The sequence below is a fragment of the Arabidopsis lyrata genome, assembly GCF_000004255.2.
Source record: "Arabidopsis lyrata subsp. lyrata unplaced genomic scaffold ARALYscaffold_8, whole genome shotgun sequence".
Taxonomy (NCBI): Eukaryota; Viridiplantae; Streptophyta; class Magnoliopsida; order Brassicales; family Brassicaceae; genus Arabidopsis; species Arabidopsis lyrata.
In genome coordinates, this window is record NW_003302548.1 from 20,229,530 (window position 1) to 20,251,084 (window position 21,555).

Here is a 21,555-nt window from a genome sequence, read left to right on the forward strand (position 1 = left end):
TTGCCGTCGTAAATGGTTTTTTAAGTTTTTTTTTTTTTTTTTAAAATAACAATTACAGAGATTTGGAAAAAAAAAATCTGACAAGCTGAGACCAAAGCTGGTGCAGTTGTGAAATCGATTAGAGATGAGCTTTTAGAGCATAACGCCCTACACTTGTGTCTCTTTCGGTGTTCGATTTCAGCTGATTTATATCGAAGATCATCTCTCTTTGTGAATTTCAGGTTCGTCCAATTGTGATAAGCATGATATTTAAAGGTTTTCTTAGTATTTGGTAAATTGGCTCTTGTAGTTAGCTTGAGATTCTAATTCGTATTTCCTCTTTCTGGGTTTTCTTCTAGCTCGTGTCAAGATACGAATCTAGAGATTTGCCATTGTCTTCGATTCCTCAAATCTCATTGCAGAGAGAATTTGTCGCAAATAAGATAGCTTAGGAGTGATCGACTCAGTCTTGTTTAGATTTCGCTCTCAATTTGCTTCTTAAAATTTATGTTTTTATGTTAAAAAGGAACACTTTGTTTTTTTCTTTCTTCAATCTAAGTTTTTGAGTGGAGTCTGTGTTTTTCTTCTTCCAGAATGTCTTCAAGGGAGAGGATAGGCTCAAAGCATCATAGCCGAGTGAGTCAAGGCATGTCAACTAGTGGATCATCATCGAGGCACCACGAGACAATCTCTTCGGCTTCGGATCCCCATCATATTCGAGACCACCAGATTTCCCTTTCCAATATTCTAGAAAACAAGATTGCAGTTCAAGCTGCCGAGATAGACCGGCTCTCTAGTGATAACCGGAAGCTAGCTTCAAGCTACGTAGATCTCAAGGAAGACCTAACCGTGGCTGACCGTGAAGCCCAGGGGCTAAGAGCTCACATCAGAAAGACCGAAACAGACTGCGAGATTCAGATCCGAGCCACTCTTGAGAAAATAGCGAAAATGGAGGGTATGGTCAAGAACAGAGAGAATATAAGGAGGGAGGTACAATTAGCTCACATTGAGGCTCATAGATTGGCCAGAGAACGTGAGGAGCTTGCTTCACAGGTGAAGTTGGTAATAAAAGAGTTGAAGAAGGTTTGTCTTGAGGCAGAGAGTTTAGAAGCATCGAGCCAAGAGCTTAAGCGGTTGAAAGAGGAGCACCAGAGATTACGGTAAAAGAATTGTCTTTTACATGTCAAGTAACAGTTAACGATTCATCATCAGTTGTTTTAACCATTTGGTTTGATTGAACAGGAAAGAGTTTGAGGAAGAGAAGAGTGGGAACGTAGAGAAACTTGGGCAATTGAAAGAGATGGAGAGGAAAATAATTGGAGCGGTTAAAGCGATTGAGAAGCTGCGAAGTGAGATCGCAACCGCAAGGAACAAAGCTGTCGAGAATTGAATGGTTTTTACTTTTTAGGTTTGAGACCAAAAGGTTCCTCTATTTAGGGAGAATTACAAGAACCACAATTGTGTTCTTATGTTTCCTAATGTATATGAGTTTTCATTTTTTCAAATCAACCTGTTTCTTCTGAAAAAAAGTAAGAGAGTAATGAGTTAGAGAAGTGCTTGAATTGAGATTTGGATTAAGAATTGAGATGAACCTGAACCTATAGACCCCAGGGGAGTATTTCAATGTGACCATACTGAAAACAATGCTGACTACTTAAAGAGGTCAAGCGACTAGATCAACCTCATCGCGTTGAGGGTAAACCACATCGAGCCTCATCATACTCTTGTACTGATCAGGTATCGGTGCACCACCTTGCACACACATCTCTACAACCGCAGGAGCCTTTCCATAAAATCTCTTCAAGCTATTATCAAGAACAGAACCATCAGTAGGATCCCGAACATGCCATACATAGTTTGGACCGACCACATCATCAATAGTCGCCTCTTGCCACGCGTGCATTCCGTCTCGCATCTGATGCTTTGTGGCTTTACACATCCTTACTTTGTGTCCCTTTGGACCCACCTGAATCTCTGGACAATACCCACAAGTCCACACTTTGTATCTCTCTATCAGTTTCCTGACCCCTGAAACCATTTCAAACCATGACTCCATCGTCTCGATGCTTAATTCCTTCAAGCTCTTCTTCTTCTCTTCCTTGCAACAATCGTCTTCTTGTAAAAGTGTAGTAGTAGAAGTAACTGCAATTTCTGAATTTTCACAGTTGACATCCTCAAAATCTACAATCCGTCCTTCAATGCTGTACACAGGTTTCGATCTCCGCTTTGATGGGAACTTCTCAAGGTCTACGCCAGCCTGTATGCATAGCTCAAGAACCGCAGAGATTTTAGGGACGGTAAATCTCTCGTCATGTATAACTCTCGGTTTAACAGCACGGTCATAGAGGTGAAAACATTTTGGGAACAACACAACATCACTCGCTCTTCCTCTTTTCCAAACATGAGTCGCACTTCTTGAACCGCTCCCCGGCCCTGTGCAAGTCCTGATTTCATGACCTTGCTTGCCAATGTGAACCTCAGAGCACAATCTGAAAACAAACAACACAAGTTCAAACTTCAAAACTAGCTAAAGCCGACTAAAGTCTCAATTTTTTCAAATCTCACTGGATCTTCTGTTCCAAATCCAATCAAGTAAACCACAAAAAGCACTCAAAACGCTTCAAGTATCAAATTGAGCAATAGCTCAACAACTCCATCAATTGAGGTAACTCATTTGACTCCAATCTAAGCTAATAGGAAGCATTAGCAAATCAAACACAGAGATGAAGACAAAGTTAAAGTAACCTGCAACGATGAACAGGAACATGATGAATGATTTTAGAGAGGCCAGAGAGTAACGAGTTGCGGCATCGGTGAACACAGTGAGCCACGTCGACAAGTTCCGGCACAAGTATACCATTATCCGGCGGATCTTCTAGAACCCGACATGGTTGTAGTTTTCTCAGTTGTTTCTCCTCTTTCGCACGACGAATCAACTCTTTCATCGGAGTCGGATACGGCTTCCTCTCCGATTTATCCTTCCGAGGCTTGGGTACGTCGGCGTAAAGAGGATCGTCATCATCAACAACTGAAACGTCGACGTCGAGATTGGTTAGAGGTTTAATGGAAGATGAAAATGAGATTTTCTGATTACGAAGACGGAGATTTGCACTAGCTTTCTTCTCTGCAGTTTTTTTCCCCAACCAAAGCTTATTTATCTATCATTTAGGTCCGAAACTGTTATATTTATTTTCTCGCCATTTTTTTTTTTACTCCGCCAATAGGTTTTTTTTTTTTAACTTGATTTGTCGAATCTCTTGTTGCTGATATTTCAAGTTCGAATTTTTTTTCATCCCCAACATGAAGACGATTCTACATTCAATTCTTGAGCTAGATTCGAAGATTTTGACTCATTATTTTGATGATTTATTCTGGGAAGTTCTCAAATGGGTAATGCACACAATGTGTTTGATAGAATTCCCCAATGGGTCTCTGTTTGTTTTTCTCCAAGCCATGTCACATGGCTCTCACGTGATACGGTGCCTTGCTGTTATTAGTCTGTTACTTTCGTTGATTTTCCCCGCCTCTAATCTGTTTCTTCTCGCAATACAAATTTCTCTCCGAAGAAGAAAAACCCTAGAGAACAAGAAAGCGAAAGAATCTCGAGAATCGTTCACTATGGAGGATTCTTCTTTCATGGAAGATGCTGAGGGTTTACAACTCTACGAAGATGTTAAAAATCTCTTTGATAATGGAGATCACATCAAGGCCTTGGAGATAATCGAAGATTTGATTTTGGTTCATAGGGAAGACAAAAACGCATGGATTCTTCATCTCAAACAAGGTCAAATGTTCTATGAACTAGCGAAGAAAACAGAGAACCCTGACGTGGAATTCGCTTACTTGTTGGGTTCTGTTCAATGCTTCTCGGAAGATGGTTCGTTATCCCCACTTTGTGCAAGAACACTCATCACGTTGGCCCAAAAGCTTGGGTCAGTATTGTATTACAAGAAGTCTCTGGAGAAAGCAAAACAAGGTTTATCTGTTACTACTCTCCCACGCAAGTCAGATTCTGTTGCTCAACTGAGTTTGCAAGACCAAAGAAAATTGGACAAAAAAAATAAAGGACTGTTGAGTTTAATCAAAGAGGCAGAGTCCGAGATCGCATCTTCCAAGAGTCTAGTTGCTTCTACTATAAAAAACTCTGAACAAAAAGTTTGGGAGTCAAAGGAAAGTCCAGACCCGCCTGAGGATGCGGTTAAAGGATTGAGGTCGTACTGGGTGGGATTGGATGTTAAGATCAAAAGGGATTTTATGAAAGTAAGCATTGCAAAGCTTACAAGTTTTGTTGAGGGAGAAGAACATTACAAAGAGGGACGAGAAGTTTTGGAGCACGTTCTCGCTTCTGCAAGGGAAGCCAGAAGATGGACAGCCTGGATGTGCCGAACTTTGTGTTCAAAGGAGTTCTCTAGTGCTGAAGAATGTAAGAATCATCTTGAACAACAACATGCTGCAGATTTCAAACCTTCTTCAGAAAAGTATATGGTCAAGAGGATAGGAAAAGACTGGGCTCGTAAGATTTTGGTTGGAGGTTGGGAACCAGTGGATGCAGTAGCTGCCGTTGAAATGATCAAGAATCAGCTCGCAGATGTTAAAGCGTTTGCATCTAAAGCTAAGAACGGATGGTCCAAAGAATGGCCTTTAGCTGTGGATGAAGAGCGCAGTAAGTTACTCAAGGAAATCAAGTTGCTCCTTTTCTCTTTTTGCGACCTTAAAATTCTCTCCGGTAGCATTCGAGACTGGATGATGCGTTTTCCAGCTAAGCATCTTGGAAAACTTGAAGTTTCTGAACAGAGTCTTGTTGATTCTCGCTTAGTAGAAACACCTCAGAGTATCTGTTTTCTAGAAAGTCGTGAACTGACTCAAATCCTTGACTTTCTAAATATCATCAAATATGAAAGGAATGATGGTACAAATCAGGTTTGTAGAGCAGTGGAGAGTGTCTTGAGTCGTACTCGAGTTAAGGAAAAGATGGACTTTGACCCTCAGTTTTCATATCTGCTTCTAGATAGAAGATTGCTAAAAAGCAATAATATTCCATTCGATGATGAAGGGACAGTCAATATTTTTGATCCCAGCGTTCACTACGCCAAGGCACAAGTTCATGGAGATGATACCATATCCTGGTTAACTGACTATAGTTCAGTAGACAAAACCTTTCCCAGACCTGTCAGGGAACACAATTTTGGTATATGGGTGGCTGTTCTGAAAGCTGTTCAGTTCACATGTAGGAATCTGGGAACCAAATATGCAAAGAAAGTGCTGCTCTTGGACTATGATGCAGCTCTTACTGTTGTCGAGAACACGTGTATGAGTGAAGATGAAAGGAGAAGGAATCTGCCGGAAGATCAATGGAGCAGATATGCATCTCTTCTATGCGATATGTGTGAAGAGAGAGTCCCCAAAAATTCCCTTACTACAAAATTATTCATGTGTGCAGTACGAGATGTTTTCGAAGGAGCATTGCATCCAACATTTGATTTCCTCGAGTTAGAAGATTGCTTGAATCTTATACGTGAACACAAAAGTCTCAGTGACGATAAAGTGTTGCAGGCCATAGACCTTCTGAAATCAGTGGTCACCCAAAAGGTTCATCCATGATTTTAATACTCATTAACAACAGAATAACATGAAATTGCCCATCTAAAGTATCTACATGACTTGCAGGTTCTCTTAATTAATACAAAGATATTGCTGATTGATAATTCAAGGATAAGTTTGCTAAACAACCTCACAAGGCTCTCTGCTTTTGACAACCGCACTTATATCCTTCAAGTGCTGAAACCATTCTTGCTGGTTGGTTTGAAACTTCTGTGATATACAGAGAGATTTCATATTCCGTCTAGTTTTGCTTTTGAATTGTTTCTTATATGTTATTTTGTCTCCTCTCATCTAGAATGAAATTGTGAATATGGAATCCAAAGCCAAGTCAGATGCAGCAGAAGCAAATCTTTTAAACGAGTTGGAGAAGGAGAAGCAACAATCAAAGGAGAAGCCACAATCAAAGGAGAAGCCACCATCAAAGAAGAAGAGAGATAAAAGCAAAAAGGTTTTTGAAGTTCTAAATTCTCTATTTGCTTCTCTGCAAATACTTTATATAAGATATATCGGTTAAACAATATGTAATACCGGTGTAGGTTCTCTGAACAAGTCAATAACGTCTTCCTATCTTATAGGGATATCATATCTTCTATGTAGATATCGTTTCCTTACTTGTAGAATTCCATGGTTTGTGTATATAATACTTGTAAGATTGATTGATCTTCTTGGCGCAACAGAAAACTTCAACAAGCAATCCTAGTACCCTTGATAAGACTGTTGAACAGTAAGTGCCTCAATGGTCATTTTTGTTTGTCATAAATTGTTTTCGGGTTTTCTCTGACCATATCCTTCTATCAGCCTTGAACCGGAGAGTACATCTCTATCACTAAGAACGGTTGAAGAAGATTCTATGGAACCAGAAGATGCTCTTGCAAGTGAGACGGGTAGATTGGAAATTTCATCCAAAAATGAAATTCAAGAGGAAGCTACTGAAGATGACCCTGGTTGTTAAAAGCTTCTCAATTTGAGCAATAGTTTGAATTATTTTCTTGTGAGATGCATAATCCTTATTTCTTTCATTCACCATTTCCAAGATATGCATAGAGAAGATTCACTGTCAGAACATTTGGAGCCAGCTGCTGGAGAAGTTACAACCAGATACAATTCAGCTCTGGACATGACGCTGAAGGTGAAACAGTTACCAACCAAAACAAGATTCAATACCTAAACTCTCATCTCCTGATTCCAATATCTCTTTGATTCCTTATTCTTTTTGATAAGTTCACAAAAACATGGGGTATTGCAGGCCCTCTTGAACATTAAGGTTCTCAAAGAAGATTTGATGCAGAATAGGCAACGATTTCAAGACCACGGGGAAGAACAAGTTCCTTCTGCACTACGAAATTTATTTACTGCTTTTGTTTCAGAAGTGATAAAGAATGAGGGAGTCTACAGTTGCCTCTTGAGCAACTTACTTGCTTCCCAAGAAGTTCTTTCCATGGTTCGTGTGTAGAAGATATGCTTCTTAGCATTATATTATTAATGTTTTTTTCAAGAAGCTTAATTGCTATTCTAAAGGTATTCTATTTTTTAGTCTTTGCAGTCGAGTGATGCTGCTAATGTAGTTGTAGCCATCCTTGATTTTTGGCGTTGCTGGAAAAATCCAGAAAGGGAGAGCTTGGTAACTCGCCTCTTTATCTCAGCGGAAAATAAAAGAATGAGTTGTAGAAAATGCAGAAAGATTACAAATTATCCACAGCAAAGTTGTTATGGCATTGTTACGGCTGCAGATTCAATCAGAGAACTGAAGGTATTTATCATTTATCATCCTCTTTGTCTTTCCAACAGAAACTGCAGGTACTTCCCCTTATATAGTTGTTTTGTGCTTACACATATGCAGTGTGCTTTGGGGAATAGAAATTTTGTGGATATCCTGAAGGTGATCCGCATGAGATACAAAATGTTATGTGACAGTAAAACAGGAGGTTGCGGAAAGACGAACTCTGTTCATCACATTACAAGTAGATGCCCGCCTATCTTCACAATCGGTAAGGTTTGACCTCCATGATTGTGAACTTTTGTACTCATTTCATATATTTATGTTGGTGTTTTGTGGGTTTGCAACATCAGTGTTGGAATGGGAGAAGAGTGCAACTGAAACCGAAATATATGAAACAACAAAGGCTTTGGACTGGGAGATAGATATCAGCAGGCTGTACGAAGAAGGCTTAGAACCAAACACTAACTACCGGCTTGTGTCAATGGTAAAACATCTGAAACAGGGTCATACATGTTTGTGCTATTGTTCTTTTGTATTTCTTAGTTATAGTGTCAGAATATTTGGGATGTGATGCAGGTTGGTTACAGTGAAGGAGAAGAAGAACACATATGCTTAGCTTATGAAGAGAACCGGTGGGTCAATCTCAGACGTGAGTGTTTAGCAGGAGAGGTAAGTCGAAATAGTTACCCTCTGTCTTCCTCAGAATTGTTTAGTAAAAATTTAGATAAGGCAGACATGGTTGATATACGTGTGGTGATGCCATAGGATGTTGGTGACTGGAAGAATGTGGTCAGATTCTGTGGAGAGAGGAAGGTTCAGCCAGAGATTCTGTTTTATGAAGCTGCCTGATTGATACAGAGACATCAACTGATCTATGGCCTAACAAGTGACAATGTGGAGAAGTCCAGCATTGATGTTTCATCTACCAGAAGACACTTGTTGTCTTTACTTAGTTTTTTTATGAGATCGATGTGATCCAAGTATGACTACGGTGCCTCTCAGTTCACTATCATTTGAGTCTTTAGAGTGTTACACAGATAAGAAAACATAGATAGCGAGAGAATAAAGATCGAAAGAATAAGAAGAGCTTGAGCTAAAACGACATCGCTAACATCAGATACAACCACTTAACCGGCTCGGTTATCTTTCTGGTTCGTTTAAATGCTCTAAAACCCCGAATACTCCGAGCGAGTGAGAGTCTCTTCCTTCAACAGGCAAAATCAATACCTCCACCATATTAATCTCGCCGCATTACTACTATTAGGAAATAAGCATTTTTTGTCCAAAAAAAAAAAAAAAGGAAATAAGCATTCAATATAGTATTGAGTTTTATTCCCTGTTCAAAAACGCGGCCTCCGCGGCTGCATAATCGGCGATTAGGCGCTCGGCAGTCAGGAGCCGCCGCGATTTCATCAATTCGGCTAACAAATCGGGAAATGTTAGAAACTTTTATTTTTAGTGAAAATAAAGGTATAAATCAGTTTTGAAAGTATAGATCTATCATATTTGGGTAAAAATCACTAAAAATATAAGAGAAAACGATAATAATCGTGAGAAAAAAAATGAAAACGGCTGAGCTTAGGGTTTGAAGTCGCGGAGAATGATGAAGAAGACGAGGACATTTTTGTCATTTCAGTAAACCAGAAAAAAAAAAGAGCAAAAACAAACAGATGCGGTGTTCGAACCCCGGTTCTTTAGGATTCCTACACGCAACAAACCACTGGACCAAGTCATTCTTTAAGTTATATTCCAATATTTAGTTTATATACATATATGTCGATAAAAATACTAAAAATTAATCCCCGATTAATCCCCGATTTAATTCCGATTTCCGATTAATCGCTAGGCCCGTACTCACCGCCCGACTAACGCCTAGCCATATTTTGAACAAGGGTTTTATCAGGTTACATTTTGCAAAGGCTGTGTCATTTTTGCCAGCAAAACATTAATATATTATACTCATTTTTTCTGTTTGCAAGAGATGGATAGGTGAATTATAAAATTTGAATGTAATAGTAACTTTTTAGAAATTTGTTGAAAGATTTGCTTGTTAAACTGTAATAAAATTATTTCTTTAAGCATAATATACAACATAAAACAGAATAAACAAAAAAAAAACAGAAAACAGAGTAAACACGTGTCAGTCTCTTGTGCTGATTGATTTGTGAGTTATTATTGTTTTTCAACATCTTTTGTAAAAAGAAAAATATATCGAATTTTCTGGTGTCGTCTCTACCAATTTTTTATCCTTCTTCAAGTCCAAACATTTTCACGAATTCTGTTCATCATCAACATGAAGCCCATTCCACATTTAATTCTTAACCCAGATTCGAAGATTCACACAATTTTTGGATTTTTTTTTTGTTATTTTTTTATTCCGAGAAAATCCCATACGGATAATGCACATAAGGTGTTCGACAAAATTCCCCAATGCTCAAAATTGTGGGTCTCTGTTTGTTTTTTCTATCAAGCCTTGTGTCACGTGGCTCTCACGTGATAAAAAAGCCAGCCTCTTCTTCGGTTATATTCGTTGATTGTTCCCGCCTCTACTCTCACAAATCTCTCTGGATCATAAAACGAAAAAAAACCTTGGAGAGCAAGAAAGCGCAAGAATCTTGAAGAATCGTTACTATGGAGTATTCTTTCCTGAAGGACTTTTCGGCGAACAAACTCTACAAAGACGCTGAAGAGCTCATCGCTAAAGGAAATCACATCAAGGCCTTGGAGATACTTGAAGATGTGCTTTCAATCCATTGGAAAGCCAATGACTCATGGCTTCTTCATGTCGATCAAGGTAATGTTTTCTTAGAACTAGCTGAAAAATCAGGGGTCCGTGACATGGAAATTGCATACTTGCTGGGTTGTGTTGCATGCTTTTCGCAACATGTGAAGGTATCAGAACTTTGTGCACAATCACTCTGCATGTTGGCCAAAAACCTTGGGTCAGTGTCACATTACAAGAAATGCGTGAAGAAAGCAAAAGAGGCTTTAGCTGAAACTAAAGCAAATAAACTGAGTTCTGCTACTCCAATGGGTTTCCGAACGCTAGTAACCCAAAAAAAGAAAGAACTGGAGGGTTTTATCGAAGCTGCAGAGTTCAAGATCGCTGCTTCCAAGACTTCTCCTTTACCAATACCTGAGCCAAAAGTTCGGGAGTCAAAGGAAAGTCCAGAGCCGTCTAAGGATGAGTTTAAGCGGTTGAGGTCGTATTGGGTGGGATTGGATGTTAAGATCAAAAGGGACTTTCTGAAGGTAAGCATTGCAAAGCTTATAAGTTTCGTCGGGGGAGTACATAAAAGAAACGCACAAGACGCTTTGGAGCAAGTTCTCGCTTCTGCCAAGAATGACAGAAAATGGACATTCTGGATGTGTAGAACTAAATGTTCGAAGAAGTGCTCTAGTGCTGAAGAATGTAGGAATCACTTTGAACAAGAACACGATGCAGATTTTAAACCTTCTTCAGAAAAGGATATAGTCAAGAGGATAGGAAAAGACTGGGTTCGTAAGATATCGGTTGGAGATTGGGAACCAGTGGATGCAGTAGCTGCCGTTGAAATGATCAAGAATCAGCTCACAGATGTTAAAGCGTTTGCATCTAAAGCTAAGACTGGATGGTCCAAAGAATGGCCTTTAGCTGTGGATGAAGAGCGCAAGCAGTTACTCAAGGAAATCAAATTGCTCCTTGTCTCTTTTTGCGAGCTTAAAATTCTCTCCGGTAGCATGCGAGACTGGGTGATGCATTTTCCAGTTAAGTATCTTGGAAAACTTGAAGTTTCCAAACAAGGGCTTATCGATTCTCACCTATCGGAAACACCTCAGAGTATCTGTTTTCTGGAATGTCATGAACTCAATCAAATCCTAGACTTTCTAAAAACCATCAAGTGTAAAAGGAATGATGGTACAGATCTGGTTTGCACAGCAGTAGACAGTGTCTTAGATCGTATTCAAGTCAAAGTAAAGATCGACGTTGACCCTCAGTTTTCGTTTCTGCTTCTAGATAAAAAACTGCTGACAATCAATGATGTTCCATTCAATGATGAAGGGACGATCAATGTTTTTGATCCCAGTGTTCACTACGCCAAGGCACAAGTTCATGGAGATGATATCATATCCTGGTTAACTGACTATAGTTCAGTAGACAAAACCTTTCCCAGACCTGTCAGGGAACACAATTTTGGTATCTGGATGGCTGTTCTGAAAGCTGCTCAGTTCACATGTAGGACTCTGGGAACCAAATATGCAAAGAAAGTGCTGCTCTTGGACTATGATGCAGCTCTTACTGTTGTCGAGAACACGTGTATGAGTGAAGATGAAAGGAGAAGGAATCTGCCGGAAGATCAATGGAGCAGATATGCATCTCTTCTATGCCATATGTGTGAAGAGAGAGTCCCCAAAAATTCCCTTACTACAAAATTATTCGTGTGTGCCGTACGAGATGTTTTCGAAGGAGCATTGCTTCCAACATTTGATTTCCCCGATTTAGAAGATTGCTTGAATCTTATACGTGAACACAAAAGTCTCAGTGACGATAAAGTGTTGCAGGCCATAGACCTTCTGAGATCAGAGGTCACCCAAAAGGTTCATCCATGACTTTAATATTCATTAACAACAGAATAACATGAAATTGTCCATCTAAAATCATCTACATGACTTGCAGGTTCTTTTAATTGATACAAAGATCTTGCTGATTGATAATTCAAGGATAAGTTTGCTAAACAACCTCTCAAGGCTTTCTGCTTTTGACAACCGCACTTATATCCTTCATGTTCTGAAACCTTTCTTGCTGGTTGGTTTGAAACTCTTATATACAGAGAGATTTCATTATCGTGTAGTTTTGCGTTTGAATTGTTTCTTATATGTTATTTTGTCTCTTCTCATCTAGAATGAAATTGTGAATATGGAATCCAAAGCCAAGTCAGATGCAGCAGAAGCAAATCTTTTAAACGAGTTGGAGAAGGAGAAGCAACAATCAAAGGAGAAGCCACAACCAAAGGAGAAGCCACCATCAAAGAAGAAGAGAGATAAAAGCAAAAAGGTTTTTGAAGTTCTAAATTCTCTATTTGCTTCTCTGCAAATACTTTATATAAGATATATCGGTTAAACAATAAGTAATACCGGTGTTGGTTCTTTGAACAAGTCAATAACGTCTTCCTATCTTATAGGGATATCATATCTTCTATGTAGATATCGTTTCCTTACTTGTAGAATTCCATGGTTTGTGTATATAATACTTGTAAGATTGATTGATCTTCTTGGCCCAACAGAAAACTTCAACGAGCAATCCTAGTACCCTTGATAAGACTGTTGAACAGTAAGTGCCTCAATGGTCATTTTTGTATGTCATAAATTGTTTTCGGGTTTTCTCTGACCAAAACCTTCTATCAGCCTTGAACCGGAGAGTACATCTCCATCACTAAGAACGGTTGAAGAAGATTCTATGGAACCAGAAGATGCTCTTGCAAGTGAGACGGGTAGATTGGAAATTTTATCCAGAACTGAAATTAAAGAGGAAGCTACTGAAGATGAGCCTGGTTGTTAAAAGCTTCTCAATTTGAGCAATAGTTTGAATTATTTTCTTGTGAGATGCATAATTCTTATTTCATTCATTGACCATTTTCAAGATATGCATAGACAAGATTCACTGTCAGAACATTTGGAGCCAGCTGCTGGAGAAGTTACAACCAGATACAATTCAGCTCTGGACATGACGCTGAAGGTGAAACAGTTACCAACCAAAACAAGATTCAATACCTAAACTCTTGTCTTTTGATTAGTTCATTCCATATCTCTTTACTTCCTCATTCTCTTTGATAAACTCAGAAAAACATGTTGTATCGCAGGCCCTCTTGAATATTAAGATTTTCAAAGAAGATTTGATGAAGAATAGGCAACCATTTCAAGACCACGGGGAAGAACAAGTTCCTTCTGCACTACAAAATTTATTTGCTGCTTTTGTTTCAGAAGTGATACGAAATGAAGGAGTCTACAGTTGCCTCCTAAGCGACTTACTGACTTCCCAAGAAGAATTTCTTTCCATGGTTCGTGTGGAGAAGATATGCTTCTGAGCATTATATTATTAAATGTTCTTGTCAATAAGCTTAATTGTCATTCTATTTTTTACTCTTTGCAGTCGAGTGATGCTGCTAAGGTAGTTGTAGCCGTCCTTAATTTTTGGCGTTGCTGGAAAATTCCAGAAAGAGAAAGCTTGGTAACTCGCCTGTTTACATTGGCGGATAATAAAAGAATGAGTTGTAGAAAATGCAGAAGGATTACAAATATTCCAGTGCAAAGTTGTTATGGCATTGTAATGGCTGCAGATTCGATCAGAGAACTGAAGGTATGTTTCATTTATTATCCTCTTTTTCTTTCCTACAGAAACTGCAGGTACTTCCCCTGATAAAGTTGTTCTGTGCTTGAATATATGCAGTGTGCTTTTGGGAATATAAAGTTTGTGGATATCCTTAAGTTGATCCGCATGGGATATAAAATGTTATGTGACAATAAAACAGGATGTTGTGGTAAGAAAAGCTATGTTCATCACATTATACGTAGATGCCCGCCTATCTTCACCATTGGTAAGTTTTGACCCCCCATGATTGTTATCTTTTGTACTCAATTTCATATTTATGCTTAATCATAAAGTAATGTTGGTATTTTTCGGGTTTGCAATATCAGTGTTGGAATGGGAGAAGAGTGAAACTGAGAAACAAATATCAGAAACAACAAAGGCTTTGGACTGGGAGATAGATATCAGCAGGCTGTACGAAGAAGGCGTAGAACCAAACACTAACTACCGGCTTGTGTCAATGGTAAAAAATCTGAAATAGGGTCATATATGTTTGTGCTATTGTTCTTCTGTATTTCTTTGTTACAATGTCAGAATATCTGGGATGTGACGCAGGTTGGTTGTGGTGAAGGAGAGGAAGAACACATATGCTTAGCTTATGAAAAGAATCGGTGGGTCAATCTCAGACGTGAGTGTTTAGCAGGAGAGGTGAGAAGAAACAGCTGATTTTTCCTTCCATGAGTTGAAAATAGTACACTTAGATAGGCCAGAATGATTTATATGTGTTGTGATTTGTGATGGCATAGGATGTTGGTAACTGGAAGAGTGTGGTCAGATTCTGTGGAGAAAGGAAGGTTCGGCCGGAGATTCTGATTTATGAAGCTGTCCGATTGATGACCTAAAAAGTGACAGTATTGTATCAAAATGTGGAGAAATCCAGCATTGATGTAAAAATAGTGACATGTTCCAAATCAGAAGTTGTGATCTCTCAGGGAGGGTTATATACACAAGAAGCAAAACGGGATTTACATATATAGGTGCAGACAAAAACAAAACAAACAAAAAAATTTGCTACAGAAAGTCACTTTTGTTTTTCTCCTTCTTAACTTGTCTCTCCATCATCTCTCCTAAAAATCGACATGGATTATTTTAGAGTTGTTCTTATTCTTGTTGTTGATGATGTCTCTTGAGAAGAAGTCGTCTTGGGGCTGCCACATCTCTCGCATCAGATGATTTTTGGCTCTTGTATCGTATGAACTTCCTCTAACAGCACCAAACGTTATAACAGAGCTTTGAATAAAAATTTTGTTAAGAAACTTCAGTATAAAATATAGGTTTCTCCATGTCGTATCATATATTACCAAACTCTGTCTAGTGGAAATCACTGGAAACCATGTACTAAGTACTTTTGTAAGATATACTCAATGAAACCCAGGGATGATATTGGTCAGTGCCATTCGTAAAATTCAACAGCTTCAGATAAAAATTAGGTGAAAAAATAATATTTTATATATCCAAATGAAAGAAGCATACAACATGGAATGGCCACAAAAAGCCAGCAGAGAAGCTGAGTGTAATCCAAGGCTGTTATACATTGATAGCAAGAACCAAAAATCCTTGAATGTAAACCCAAAAACCCAAAAAAAAAAAAAAAAAAAAACCTGCAATATTTCTCAGGGGATTTTGATAATACAACAAAACTGGTGAAGCAACAACAACCTGGGTAAAAGGTTTGTCGTCAACAAAGTTTTTCATCTCTCCAAAAAATTTCTTCACTGCAAAATGAGTTTTGTCAGGGTAAATCTAAGACCCCCGATTTACAGAACTCTAGGGTGTGTGGATGATATCATATAATAATAATACTTTATATATATATTTAACCTTCTTGTTATCTTCAGGTCTCCTTTTTGTTTCGTTTTGCTCATTAGTTAGAACGGATCAGTTCCATTAGGAGGTTCTTCCCGGTTTTCAGAAACGGAAGAGATGCTAAAGCTGTTGTAGTTATCAATGCTACTGCTTCGTGGCTTTCCTGGTCTTGACCGTATGTTGCTTCCCATTGGAAATGGTTCCTGTAGTGATATAACAACAAAGGATATCACATGAATCTTCTTTTACTCACTAACTACGGCCCTCTCTATCTACAACTGAGCATCACCAGATCTTATGATATAATAATGAAATCACACTTGAAGTGAAGGAAGTGGATATGGATATAAAAAGAGATAATGGGAACCAAACAAGACGAAATTGTATGAAGCTTTATTAATGTTTACCTGATCACCAGCATTTGGACCGTCAGTGTGGAAGAGAATAGGTCTGCAACGTTTGTCTTCGTTCATTAAGCTTGAATTCTGGAAATGGGCAATAAGAGCTGTTTTCCCTTGGATACGAGCATACGTAAGCGTTGCCACCTTCTCGCTATTGAACTTTTCCCACTTTTTCCCATTAAATGCCTGTGAAGTTTTTTTTAGAGTTTTTTTACCAGTGCTCTCCAAAAGGCCAAAAGCAATAGGAAAAAGCAGCAATACAAGACTGTACCTTAAAAAATGGGACAATCTTTTCAGGTTCAATAAGATTGATGAAAGCATATCCCACATTGCATTTGTTCTGAAATGAGAGGGTAAGATTAGATTAGATCAATAATGCAAAATACCAAAAGCTCTACGTGTCTGCTTAATAAGACTTTCTTATATAAAAAGGTAGGACGCCTGCTTGCCTTGAAGTCAATTGGCAAATAAAGGAAATCATAAGTTCCTTTACAGTGCTCGTCAATAGCAGATAGAAGCATCTTAGAAGTGTACCTAAACCATAGCAGGATTAAAAAAAAGGAAAGTCAAAGATGAAAACAGAATACATTTTAACTAAAGACGCAATCTAAAAATAGTTGCAGAAGATATAAACAAGGAATAAAAGAGAAACACTGAGTTCACTTACTTGTTAGGAATGTTTTTAATCATCAACGTTGTCCTCCTGTCATCCCCACGTAATATACGGTCAACGTCAAGCTCATACAGTTTCTTGTCAGCATTGCTAGAACTAGATTCGCTTCTACGGTGAGAGAGATTCCTATATCTTTCATTTGGCGAGTCGAACGACCCTGGCATCGAACCCATTGGACTCCTTCCAGGAAAGAGATGAGACAACTGTTGAGGAGATCGCAGTACAGCATTTTGGGAAGTTACATCCATGCGATTCCCACCAACAGAGAAAGTCTTATGAGAACCAATGTCCATTGGATGTGAGGGTGAAGAACCTATATGGAAGCCAGATGATTCTAGAGATTCAGCTACATAGGCTTGTCTTCTATCCCAGAAAGGCGAGTTTAATACCGGCGCAGATCCAATGTGGTGATGCACAGGAGAAGATGCCATATTCACCATTATAGGAGGTGCTCTAGAGAATACAGTAACAGGTGGGCGCTGAGTAGGAATGCTGTTGATGTGAGATGGCGAGTTAGGCCACATCATACCACTTGACGGATTCTGTTGCTGAGTGTTAGAGCTGCTCCATAAATTAAGGTTAGGGCGGCGGGAGCTTTGATGCATGGGAGATCCTATACCTACAGTCAAAAGATCACAACAGCGAAAAGTGAGGAAAGAGAATATTTCATATGGCAGTTGAAAGAAAAACTTCAACACAATCTTCCATATCAGATTTTATTAGCAATGTTAATATAAACCAATTAGGTTCAGCCCCTTCTCTTTTTCAAACCCCGGTACAACACCGCCCTAATCCGTTTAGATAGCTGACATTAAGAACATAATGCTAATACAATTTTCCCCAGAATGGCAAGTTTTACACCAAGAAAAAAAAACAGTTGTAAACAAGTTGTCTATTCAGACAACAGTACCTAATGTTGCATTGCTGTAGTATTTCACAGTCTACTAAAATTGTAAGGACCATTTTAATGTCTTAACTTAAAGATTGTGATCTAATAATGTACTACACCAGAGATTATCAAGACAGTATCAGTGTATCACATTAAAGATAGAGAACTTACCCCCTCCACTAAAGCCATCCACTCCACGAACATTATGTATCATAAAGCTTTCATTTGCTTTTGAGCCATCATTGACCATTTCAGAAAATGCAGAGGACTTATATGGACTACCATTTGCAAAGTTGTCCACGTAATCTGAAAAAGAATGAGGATGGAGATTTGGCATGCTTTGGATCCCCATATTTGAATTATCAAAATGGTGGCCATGCTCCTGAAGTCCTACAGGCTTGCTGGCTGAGATGGCGTTTGCTGAGGGTGGGAATCCAATAGGAATGCTGAGACTCCGATGCCGTTCAATGAAGGAATTCACAGGTGATCCGACAGAATTATGTATAACCCGCATAGATCCACCATCATTGGAGGTTGAAGACATCATTCCTGGGAAATGTCTACCTGAAACAGAGATATTTAACTGCAATGATTTGTGTCCCAAGATGACAAAAGATTGAAGAAAAAGAATTATAAACCATAAATGCGAAGGCATACCTATGTGTCCCGATGATGTGTTACTATAAGACGTTTTAGGTAAACACCCTTCAGCGTCATGTGCAGCACACTGTGACGTGTATCTGAAAAAAATAATGAATGATACATTAATACAGTAGATGTCCATGTAAAGACTTGACAACAAATCACATGTTCAAATCAGTTTGATTAGCATTAGCATCAGTTCACAGCCCACAATGGAATATAAAGCAGGGGAAAAAGCCCAATCACTACCTTGTACCCTCTGGACAGGTCGGCACAAGTTGAAGCTTCTTCCCGGCAACCTCAAGTCCATTTAGTCCACCAAGAGCAGCTGCAGCAGCTCGAACGTCAAAGAACTCTATGTATATCTGTGGGTTATCATGCATGGTTCTACGGATCTACAAACCACAGAAACATAATAAGTATCCATCTCAAAACTTAAGTACAGGGAGAACCCCAGTATACCAACCTCTTTGATCTCTCCATATGATTTGACAAGGCGATTGAGCTCTTGATTCGAAATAGAAGAATCGAGATTATTAACCAACAAGGCTCCTTTACATGTATCTTTTTCTAAAGGATTTTCCTGATAGCAAGAAAAATTGTAAGCACACATCAACACAAGTCACAAGTGCAATCCATATAGCAAAAGACAATATCTTCTTTAAGAACAGTGAATAACACCTTAGAGATAGAATAACGAATGTCAAGTTTTGTTCCTCTTAACAGCTTATTCTGGAGTGCTCTCGCCGCATTCTGAGCAGCTCTTATATCATAGAACGATACCATGATAAAGCCACGATTTTTGCAAGCTGTATGAAGAGCCTGGATTTCTCCAAATTGCTGAACAAGTAAATGTATCCTCAGTACGAAGTAAGCAATCCCAAAATGTCTACATAGCATATATTTCCTAAGTAAAGAATCTGTGGGAACCAAAAACGCTGCTGAAAGAAGGTACCTCAAAAATGACCCTCAGCTCATAGTCTTCGATATTGCTACTGATATTTCCGACCAAAAGTGTTCTGGATGGAATTTCCCCACGATGAAGTTCGCCAAAAGAATTATTGCCACCTCTCTCACCATTTCTATGACTCACAGAAGAAAAAACATCTCCATCTAGTTCCATGCCACCAACACTGCTGAAGAGGTCAAACTCATCCAAATCATCTCCAGTATTAGCACGAGATTTACGCCCAACCTCACCTGTCACTTCCGCAAAAAGATCATCTTCATCTGGGAGAAGATTTCCAATAGTTTGTGCCTCAATCTCTTCTAAAGATTCAGACGGTTCTTCTTCACGGTGGGTAACAACTGTGTTTGCAGACATAGTGGATAGCATATCACTTCCTTGTAGCCGCACTGCAAAAAACAGCAAGTTGGAGACACACTAAAGTAGTTAAAGTACAGTACGTACGTCAGAGCACACAAGTAACAATGTTTGTTCAACATAGATGATTGTAGATTTAGGAAGCTGATTAAAAAATCTAACACAATAAATAAAAATCATAAAGGTTAACCAGAAGCTTACGTTTTCTACTAAACAAATCAGACATTGAGCTGGAAAATAAACTGCTTTCCCACTGACTACCATTTGTAGTGTTTCTTGCGTTAGGGCTAACAGAGGGGTGTGACCCAGAAAAACTAGATTGTGGCCTCAGCTGGTAACTTTCAGGTGTCCAGGAACTCTTTGGCATACTTGAAAGTCTATCACGACCACCTTGGTTTTCAGGCATCAGGTCTGTTTTCATAAACCCAAATTGCCTCTGCCAAACAAAAAAACAAGTATAGTTGAGAAAAACAGTTCTAGACATCACAGAAAGTAGTGGCAGATAATGTCATATGTGGCACATACGGTACAAGCAATTCTAGAGCTACACAGTTTAAATCCTGAAACAAGTGAAAAAAAAAAAAAAAAAAGAGTTACCTCTGAAGTAATATGAATATCTTCATGAAAGTGGGAAGGTGTTGAAACACCTCTCTGTTCCATAATATCAGACGGCATCGTGCAGATGACAACAAAATTTGACTAAAAAAACCAGAATGAAAAACTTCTAATATTATTTCAACGAACCATATCACAACTTCCCCTGAAAAAATGAACAAAAACAGTGATGAAATTCAAAGCCAGAAACAAAATGTACTTGTCAATTGCGAGGAAGATCTTGCACGAATGACAAATAGAAAGGCTCTAATTACTCACGTAAAAGCCAAAAGATCAAGCAAAAAAAACTCCACAATAGAGAAACAGAAGATTTCTACTACAATTACGCCAAACCCAAGGACAAAACAAAGTTAGCAACTTCAACCACTAGAGGCACTCATAGAAATACATGGAAGAGACGATTAGGTATATCCGGAAGCAATAAGACTATAGAATTCGCCTAATACCGGATCCTTGTGCAGATCCTTGTGCAGCTCATTATAATCAAACAGCGAACCAACCCTTACCTAATTTACAAATTCGGCACGGAATTAAACCATTTCCAAAAAAAATCAAAACCCTAATCACCAGCTACCAAAAAAAAAAAACTTACCTAATCACAAACAAACACAATTATGCTTCCTCTTAAACAACTTAAACAAATTCAAACCAGAATTTCAACAAACAGTGGATCTCGTAAACCTTATTATATTTACCTTCTTCTTCTTCTTCTTCAGGTATCACGATCCTTGAAGAAAAAACACAGCGATGTAGACAGAGATGAAAGAGAGAGAGAGAAGTGAAGAGAATAATTCGTCTGCTCTCTTTTATCTTCCTCCTTTCCTTTTTGTTTCCTTCTATCCAATCGCATCCATCACAGAATATTTAATTCCGAAAAAGAAAAAAATATATTATATAAAAAAAAAGTGAATCGGCGTTTTCAAATTTTTTTTTTTTTGTTTTTCGAATTTCCCCTCCTCTCACGACGCGTTGTTTCCAACGAATAATTCGTGTGACCGGCGATGATTTTTAAGATTTTCCGGTGATACTATTCCCGCCGACGCGCGATCCCGGCACTCTCTCCGACAGAGAGAGAAACGGAGAAGAGAGAGAGAGAAGAGTTTTTTTTTTTTTTTGGGTTTTTTTGGTTTTTGCGGTTAGTTGGTTTAGAAAAAAAATGAGAGGGAGAGGAAAAAACAAAAGAGGGAAAAGAAGGAGAGAAGGACTCTGCTACGTTGTCATGTACCATGGATCTAGTGGTAATTGTATGAGGTTGAATCTGGATCGTTCGATTATGATTACAACTCGATAGTTTATTATTATTTTAATTAAAGAATAAATAATTACGGACTCACACGAGAGTCTCGACGGCAAGTCTTCGAGTCCCGGCTAAGTAATAAAACCAAAGGAGCCGGCTATTAAACGTTGGATCATTTTGGTTTTCTTTTAAACATGTGACTCATTCGCTTTATCTACAAAACTTTATATGTACTAATTAAGTTAGGAATTTCAAACCTTAGTATCATGGAAGAAAAATGTATGAAAAAGGTTGTTTTAATGTTATTGATATAATTGACATT

At 38.6% G+C, this 21,555-nt stretch overlaps 5 protein-coding genes across 7 annotated transcripts; 3 read left to right on the forward strand and 2 right to left on the reverse strand.

Moving 5' to 3' along the window:
- The first annotated feature begins 41 nt into the window (after positions 1-41).
- Positions 42-1,545, forward strand: LOC110225532 (protein FLX-like 4). Its single transcript, XM_021015364.1, has 3 exons — positions 42-221; positions 573-1,139; positions 1,222-1,545. Exons 2-3 carry the CDS (start codon positions 574-576, stop codon positions 1,367-1,369), a joined length of 714 nt encoding a protein of 237 aa, XP_020871023.1. The 5' UTR covers positions 42-221; position 573; the 3' UTR covers positions 1,370-1,545.
- LOC9302534 (APO protein 3, mitochondrial) lies at positions 1,525-3,111 on the reverse strand. The gene is made up of 2 exons (XM_021015363.1): positions 2,725-3,111; positions 1,525-2,468 (listed from the first exon to the last, which is right to left on the reverse strand). Exons 1-2 carry the CDS (start codon positions 2,922-2,924, stop codon positions 1,643-1,645), a joined length of 1,026 nt encoding a protein of 341 aa, XP_020871022.1. The 5' UTR covers positions 2,925-3,111; the 3' UTR covers positions 1,525-1,642.
- Positions 3,112-3,189: 78 nt separating this feature from the next.
- LOC9302535 lies at positions 3,190-8,384 on the forward strand. The gene is made up of 12 exons (XM_021015347.1): positions 3,190-5,568; positions 5,647-5,775; positions 5,876-6,028; positions 6,258-6,304; positions 6,379-6,524; positions 6,615-6,709; positions 6,827-7,021; positions 7,115-7,330; positions 7,421-7,568; positions 7,651-7,784; positions 7,877-7,969; positions 8,066-8,384. Exons 1-12 carry the CDS (start codon positions 3,280-3,282, stop codon positions 8,147-8,149), a joined length of 3,729 nt encoding a protein of 1,242 aa, XP_020871006.1. The 5' UTR covers positions 3,190-3,279; the 3' UTR covers positions 8,150-8,384.
- A 1,128-nt stretch (positions 8,385-9,512) lies between these two features.
- On the forward strand, positions 9,513-15,246 carry LOC9300837. Of its 2 annotated transcripts, XM_021015360.1 has the most exons (13): positions 9,513-11,878; positions 11,958-12,086; positions 12,183-12,335; positions 12,565-12,611; positions 12,686-12,831; positions 12,922-13,016; positions 13,141-13,338; positions 13,431-13,508; positions 13,565-13,637; positions 13,810-13,875; positions 13,976-14,109; positions 14,202-14,294; positions 14,393-15,246. In XM_021015360.1, exons 1-13 carry the CDS (start codon positions 9,932-9,934, stop codon positions 14,486-14,488), a joined length of 3,255 nt encoding a protein of 1,084 aa, XP_020871019.1. In that variant the 5' UTR covers positions 9,513-9,931; the 3' UTR covers positions 14,489-15,246. The 2 variants fall into 2 exon arrangements, with proteins under 2 accessions (XP_020871019.1, XP_002864761.1); XM_002864715.2 differs by having other exon boundaries at positions 9,514-11,878; positions 13,431-13,637; positions 13,728-13,875.
- Positions 15,078-21,346, reverse strand: LOC9300838 (protein MEI2-like 1). Of its 2 annotated transcripts, XM_002866417.2 has the most exons (15): positions 20,692-21,346; positions 19,979-20,141; positions 19,583-19,817; positions 19,013-19,413; positions 18,739-18,897; positions 18,524-18,640; positions 18,307-18,452; positions 18,073-18,155; positions 17,587-17,979; positions 16,521-17,145; positions 16,303-16,387; positions 16,125-16,193; positions 15,860-16,039; positions 15,468-15,655; positions 15,078-15,361 (listed from the first exon to the last, which is right to left on the reverse strand). In XM_002866417.2, the coding sequence occupies exons 2-14, from the start codon at positions 20,054-20,056 to the stop codon at positions 15,515-15,517; spliced, it is 2,712 nt and encodes a 903-aa protein (XP_002866463.1). In that variant the 5' UTR covers positions 20,057-20,141; positions 20,692-21,346; the 3' UTR covers positions 15,078-15,361; positions 15,468-15,514. The 2 variants fall into 2 exon arrangements, with proteins under 2 accessions (XP_002866463.1, XP_020871021.1); XM_021015362.1 differs by having other exon boundaries at positions 15,078-15,655; positions 20,692-21,345.
- Positions 21,347-21,555: the final 209 nt, after the last annotated feature.